The sequence below is a fragment of the Triplophysa rosa genome, linkage group LG3 (assembly GCF_024868665.1).
Source record: "Triplophysa rosa linkage group LG3, Trosa_1v2, whole genome shotgun sequence".
NCBI classification, from domain to species: domain Eukaryota; kingdom Metazoa; phylum Chordata; class Actinopteri; order Cypriniformes; family Nemacheilidae; genus Triplophysa; species Triplophysa rosa.
The window spans coordinates 15,013,905-15,021,172 of NC_079892.1; the positions used below are offsets into that span (position 1 = coordinate 15,013,905).

The 7,268-nt window shown below is 35.8% G+C and overlaps 1 protein-coding gene across 1 annotated transcript; it reads right to left on the bottom strand.

The window, feature by feature from the left end:
* Positions 1-254: 254 nt before the first annotated feature.
* hprt1l (hypoxanthine phosphoribosyltransferase 1, like) lies at positions 255-6,546 on the bottom strand. The gene is made up of 9 exons (XM_057330073.1): positions 6,228-6,546; positions 5,671-5,777; positions 5,105-5,288; positions 4,278-4,343; positions 4,166-4,183; positions 3,607-3,689; positions 2,952-2,998; positions 1,233-1,309; positions 255-883 (listed from the first exon to the last, which is right to left on the bottom strand). The coding sequence occupies exons 1-9, from the start codon at positions 6,264-6,266 to the stop codon at positions 836-838; spliced, it is 669 nt and encodes a 222-aa protein (XP_057186056.1). The 5' UTR covers positions 6,267-6,546; the 3' UTR covers positions 255-835.
* Between the last annotated feature and the right edge of the window lie 722 nt (positions 6,547-7,268).

Below are 7,268 nucleotides of genomic sequence, written 5' to 3' on the forward strand. Positions count from 1 at the left end.
ATTGCTGAGAGTAACCAATTTCTGACCCAGTGACTCAAATGAATCAAAATTGAATGGTTAAAACTTTCATTTTGAAAGTCATTCATGGTTGAGACATTCATATATATCATTGAATATGGAATTTCAAAAATTCATGACATTTAAATATCATTCTTGTGCTAAATGTTGTGCAGACTTCAAGAAATGTTGTAATTAAGAAAACTAGTATCGTGTTTACATTATTTTCCTCTTTCTCTTAACACCTTGTCAGTTTTCAGTGTTTTTGGTGGCACTTATTAATGAGCAATATTACAAAATTATAACATTCAGTTTAGTAGACTAGTTTTAATTGTGTATAAACAACAACAAAAAATACAGGTCAAAAATGACGGTCGTGTTAGTGTAATTTTATTGTGTTAAAGAATCCTCAATGTCGCACAAAACAGCACATCAATGTAAACTGCCCATTCAATGGTTTTAGTGCATAGGTTCATTCTGGGGTTATATACTGGGATTATATCTAAAGAATAAATATTGACCAAACAATTATTTACCTAATTGTATTAACCAAACAATTTACTTGAATCATAAAATATACAATCAATTCAATGGAAGGCCTCAGTTCAACACATGAAGAAAAAGTAAGGAGCTCCGCCCCATGATTATACCCAGCAACTAAAAAAAACAAAAAAAAGTTTCAGTATAAGTGTGATCATACACTTGTGAAGATCTGTGTTGCATGAGTTCACTCCTCATTTCTGATCACGGATACAAAAATTAATTCAATTTACAACCAAAGAAAGCAAAGGGTTCACAGTGATCTTTGTCTTCATGCTTTCAGCACTTTGGTGTCGTATCATACTTTATACTTCTCTTTTGCTTGGTCACTTAATACACAGATATGCTGAAAGAGAGAAAAGAGAGATGAGACCGTCAACAAACCACAACAGAGTACCATTCCTTTTTGAGCAGTTTTGGAAATATTTTCCTATTCCTAGTATATTTCCGTGATTTCAAGCAATAAAGAGTATTTACAAAAGCAGTGTTTAAAGCCGCATGCCATCCTCCATGGCTATTCCCATAACGGAAACCAGTTTAAAACAAATAAGACAAGTACAGATGAAAATGTAAAACTGAGAAATTACTCTTTTGTAATTTACATACACAATATGCACAAAGAAATTTGAAGGCTACAAATTAATTAATTATGTTTTCTTTATTATCATTATGAGACTGTGTCATAAGATACTTACACTCAGATCTCTGAAGTATTCATTGTAGTCTAAAGCATATCCTACCAGGAACTTGTCAGGAACTTCAAACCCAATATCTAAAACGATATTTAAAAGCAAATGCACACTGAGAAAAACACAGCACTAGAATGAACATACGATTTATACTGGTTTCTACTGAATTAAACACATTACACCAACCTAATTCAATGATAGATTTTTAACATCTGGCTTTGAGTTTTAATAGAACGCCTTTCATGTGGTTTATGTTGTATGAATTATTTAAATTAGGAGTAATACAAGGAAGGGGTCTGCTAATGATACGTTTAATCTTAAAGGGGTCATATGGCGAGAATACGTGTTTTTCTGTGTCTTTGGTGTGTTATAAGTTGCACATGCATGTATTAGACACGTAAAATTGTGAAAAAATTCAAGTGTGGGAACAAAAGATGTATTCTATCTAAAAGCGAATGCTCACCCAGGCCTGCCTGAAACGCCTCGTGTAACCACACCCCCCCAAATCTACATCAGTTGGTGGTATGATTTGACTAAGACTGCCCAAATGTATAAACAAGTAAGGTGGGCGTACCTGTCAGCACAATTGCTTTGGAACCTGATGTTCCAAATATGGTAAGAGGCGTCACATTTCCAATCACTACGCACTGGTTAACTGGCCAATCATAGCACACCTCGCTTTTCAGAGCGGTATGTGGAAAATACAGCGTTTTTGAACCTTAAATCGTGTATACACATTGCATTACATCTAAAACAAACGATTATATTCATTTTAGCCGCGTCATATGACCCCTTTAAAAAATGAAAATATTAAACAAACGAAAAATATTTAGTAAAAATATGAAGTAAAATTGCACCGATACCATTTTTAAAAGACAGAGTACCGATATTTTTCCTGGTATCGCCGATACCGATGCCTGTACCTTTTCCAAACACAGTGAGACTAATAAAAATAGAATAGCTTTATAGTTACAAACAACTCTACCTCAAACACATTATGAAAAAATTAACAATTTAAGTGCTTTTCGCAAACTTTCAAAGCAAATTTCACAACAAATTTTTGTCAGTTGTGTCACATGAGGTATCGTGCATTTTTACGAGTACAAGTACATGAGCTTAGTAACGGGCCCGATACTGATACTGGCATCATTATCAGTGCATCCCTAGTTGTATTATGTTTATTTAATTAAACAATGCATTTAAAGTATCATAAATTATGTTCATACAGGCTCACGAGGCAAAACTCAATGTAATGCAATACAAAACAACTGGTCCCTTCTGTCTCTCTATTTGCCAAAGAGTCCATCCTCAAGCTTTATGTACAAAATTGGCTTTTGTTGATTCATCTCAAGATATTTAACATCCACCATCGATTTAAATCAGCACATAATAAACCTCTACATAAATACAGCACACAGACATACACATGCACAGGGTTACTAAGTGCTCAAACATTGTGGGTAGCCGTCGGCTTCTGTATCTCCTTGATAAGTGACTTTCAACCACTTTAGCGCTGTGATCAAGAGTGCAAGTCAAGAGCGAGTAACGGTTGTGCCGGATTGAGTTAAAGAGCTTATCAGCCTTCTGTCTAAAAGCATTGCATAACTACTCTAAACGCCGACGGTTTCCGGTGGCATGTCCAACAGCATAAACGCTAGTATTTCAGCGTAAGTGATCTGGATATCATCCGATATAATCCAATGATGAGAATACAAAGGAACTCACAGTCAGGTCGGTATCCTGAGCTCCTGGGTGTCCTTTTGACAAGTAAACTGAAATTAAACGGCAATGAAATAAATGTTGTGATTGATGTTATCATGAATTTATTATTAAGCACTGGAAGTCATGTTGGATAAGAGCATCTGTCAAATGCATAAATGTGACTAGACACGACTACAGTAAAACTGTCAATTCTAACGTTGCATTATGAACAAACCGATTAAATACCAGAATTAAAGTTATTTACACTCAAATTAAATTATTTATCAACACAAGTATACAGAGAATAAAACAGATCATTTGATAAACTGGTAATAGTGGTTCTCAATGCATCTTGTGTCTCAAGTAAATGGGGTCTGGGCTGTCATTGACTCATTTCTATATTACATTATATTTCAACCCTTCTTAAGTAAAAAAAGTACTTAATTTTTAAGAAACAGATCCATATTTAATTTGTTATTTCCTGACAAACTTTATTGACAGCACCACTTTCAACGTATAAAAAGAGCAGTTTAGACATCAATAAAGAAACATATATTTTGTTGTTGAAGAAAATCGTACAGATTTAGAATGAGATTAAAACATCAAATTGATTTATTATTGAAAAAAAAACATTTTTGACTTTCCTGTTCTCCCTATTTGTAGCATTGCGTTCTCTTACCTGGCGACTTTTACCATTTTAGGTTGACATTCATTTAATAGTTTAAGCAGCGTTTCCATGGTTTTTCCTGTCTCTACGATGTCCTAAGAGACAAAAAATTAATTAGCTTGTATTGCGTCTGTTTTCGCCCTTTCGCACAAAATATACAGTGGCGTTGAAAATACCAACAGTTGTAGGATTTTCAACAGAGAAACATAACCACCAAAAATGACTACAGAGTAAAGAATGCATTATTTGTAGGTCACTAAACAAATAAGCAAGTTTGTGACACTGACATTCTTAACTTATTTTCTTTGTAGCAAATCACAAAACACTCTTTAGAACATTCTCAAATCATACTGGAATCGTGGCGTATGTTCCACCTCGATAACTTTGGGTAAAATCTAAAAATGTCTGTGCATTTTTTTCCAAAATCATTATGTAAGAAATATAGTAAAATATCAAATAACACGGTAGCGATCTCAGACATTTTAAACACCATTGAACATTCCACACACAATTATAAATTTAACACAGAAAGCAAGTCGGCCAATATGCTGCATCAAAAAGTGAACCTCACCTCGACTATGAGCACGTTCTGTTAGGAGAGAAAAAGAAGCATTAACAACTAAATAAATGGAAAAGATTATAATTCCCCAAAATTGTAAAAGTACACAAAGTTCCAAACTCACTTTTCCCGTAAGAGCAGACAATTCATCTCCACCAATAACTTTGACACAGTTGGTTGACTGGTCGTTCTAGAGGTAAACATACAAATATTCTAGTTATATTCCCAATTAAATTCCATCAACAGCATTAATATTATAATGCTGATTTCAACAAAATCGGACTAACTGTCTACTTTATATAAAGTTGTCCAAGTTGTCCTTTTAAAGGGATAGTTCACCCAAAAATGAAAATCTGTCATCATTTACTCACCCTCTTGTCATTTCAAACCTGCACACATTTCTTTGTTCTGCTAAACACACAGGAAGATATTTGGAAGAATGTCAGTAACCAAACAGATCTCATCACCCATTGACTCCCATAGTTTTTATTTCCCCTGCTATGGCAGTCAATGGGGAATGAGATCTATTTGGTTACTGACATTCTTCCAAATATCTTCCAATGTGTTCAGAAGAACAAATACCAGAGCATCCTCTTGCATTTTTTTACCCAGAGCTATAGAGTTGCAGAACACACAGAGCCACAATGTGTGTAAACAGGTTTGGAATGACCTGAGGGTGAGTAAACGACGACAGAATTTTCATTTTTGTGTGAACTATCCCTTTAAATCAGACTAGTGTCATCTTATCGTCTGATGTGTGCATTTTAATGTTTGTCTAGTAACATTGCTATACGAAACAATGTAATAAAATACAAATCATAACTGAGTTTTCAAAGCATTTCTGATCATTCATAGGTCATTATTTTATATAAATATGGCACACATCAGCGAATCAGCCGGTGCTTTAGAGAGAATAAATAATGGAAGGAGAAATGTAGAGCTGGCACTTACGGAGTAGCTCTTTAGTCTAATGAAATCCACGGTCAATGGTAAAGACTTGTCAATGTTTTGATTCAGTGTCTTGATGTAATCCATTAAGTCGGCAAAGAACTTATACCCTCCCTTCAGAACACACAGAGCCACAATGTGATGCCCGCCCATGTCCCGAACAATATCTCTGGCCAACCTTTCAGTCCTGCAGAGAAACACTGTTTGTTTAATATAAAGGTGGACTATTTCATACGTCCACACAGACATTCATACTCCGTACAACTAGATGCATTGACAGGCGAGGATTCCAGGCGAAATTTGTTAAACAAATCAATGGGAAAGCCAAATTCAAATCACATGCCTCTTAGATGCTCTACTGAAATAAGAGTTGGTGGTGGATGGACATCATTAACTAAATCTATTGGGTTATTTTACTAGCGGGGTCATACAACGGCCATGTCAATTACACAGCCTTGTTGTATCGCTTTAAAAATGAACACATCCTGATCTCCTCATTGAGATTTAAGATAAAATCCTGTATTAAAGGTGGCGAAAATACAAGCGGGTTTGGGTCAAATGTAGCCTACCTGTCTTTAATGAGGCCATTGGGTATTATGACACTGTCCAAATCCTCCTCGTAGTGTTTCGGGACACAGAAAAGATCCAGTTCGTGTCCCTTGCTGTCATCAGCTATCTGAAAGACAAAATGCTCACTTTATCAGTATTTGATAGAAATTATTGAGCACATAAATCAATCGTTATATTCGCAAAACCAGCTTGTGAGCTGTAGTATCCACTATATTTTATCCATAAAAATATTATTTCAAGAGTTTAATATGATCTTATATATATTCTTACTAAAGTTAAACCATTACAGTACACGCTGATCTTAATGGCGTCGCCTTGGCAACACACCAGCCTGCGCGCGCGCACACTATTTGGAAGGCGTTTAGTTTAATTTAAGTGTTTAAAAATTAACCGATTGATGTACACTTATCAAATCACAATTTAATTCGCACATGCACTCCGGAAGTAAACCCGGATGAAGAATACAAAACATTTACCTGTCCATGAACACAAGCATCAACCTGTTTGTAAAGCGTATCGAGCGTCGCGTCTGAAAGACAAACAGCTGCTGTCTTACCTCCAGATAAGAGGCCATGCTGAGATCCCTGTCCTTCATTCAGGTTGAACTCATACTGGTGGAGGAGAGCAGATTGGTCTGCGCTCGTCTGCTTGCATGGAGTCAACGCGACGCGTCCTAAACCCTGACGTCACAATCCGTTTCTCCTAATAATCTGATTTAAGCGGTACAAACAGCGCATTTCTGCCCCGGCGCGGGTTCTGGGATAGTGATGGTATCCTTATACCACAAACAACAGGGTGTAAAGCACCCCGTTGTGCGTGTCGTGTTGTACTAATCCACGCGTTCGTTGCGTCGGCGTCGACCGGTTGATAACGCTGCGGCGATGACGTAACTAGGGGCCGTATCTAGGACGCGGAGTGAGAAAGAAATGATGGGACAAATTACTGTTAACAAACATTTGCACGTGAAATCCTACATACGGGTGAATAATTCTTATTCATGTAATCAGTGCAGTCACGTTGGATTCAGGTTTCAGAAAATGTTTTTATCTGAGAATTATTAATGATGAAAATATCATACAAATATATTTATTACAAAGTACTGCACAATATATAGTGAAATATATCCCCTACCCCTCATGTCATTTCGAACCTGTTTGACTTTCTTTAATCTGCAAAACGCAAAATAATATATTTTGAAGAATGTTGGTAACCAAACAACATTGCCCCATTGACGTCCAGTGTATGGACACAAAACCACAGAGACATTTAGCAAAATGTCTTCTTTTGTGCTCCACAAAGAAAGTCATACACAGGTTTGAAATGACCATTTTTATTTTGGGGTGAACCCCTTTTTTGGGGGGTATGCAAATTGGACAACCTAAAATAACATGAACACTACAAATGTCTTTAAGGGTTCTTTATATTATATAATTGTGGTTTTCTTACAAAAAAGCTTCCAGGAAATTTGAAGGGCATTTTTCCACAAAAGGATTACATTAAAATGCATTACCCTTTCTTATCTTATTATCAAATTAATCAAAATTAAACAAGAAAATCACATAAATGAGCCACGTAGAAATATTCATTTATATGTGTA

Bases quoted from the DNA above. Each gene is read 5' to 3' on its own strand.
- hprt1l (XM_057330073.1), bottom strand. From the start codon at position 6,266: ATGAAGGACAGGGATCTCAGCATGGCCTCTTATCTGGAG. The intron at 2,999-3,606 runs GTAAGAGAACGC...GTTTAATTTCAG, and splicing joins AAAATGGTAAAAGTCGCCAG to TTTACTTGTCAAAAGGACAC. The intron at 884-1,232 runs GTAAGTATCTTA...TCTCTCTTTCAG, and splicing joins AATACTTCAGAGATCTGAGT to CATATCTGTGTATTAAGTGA.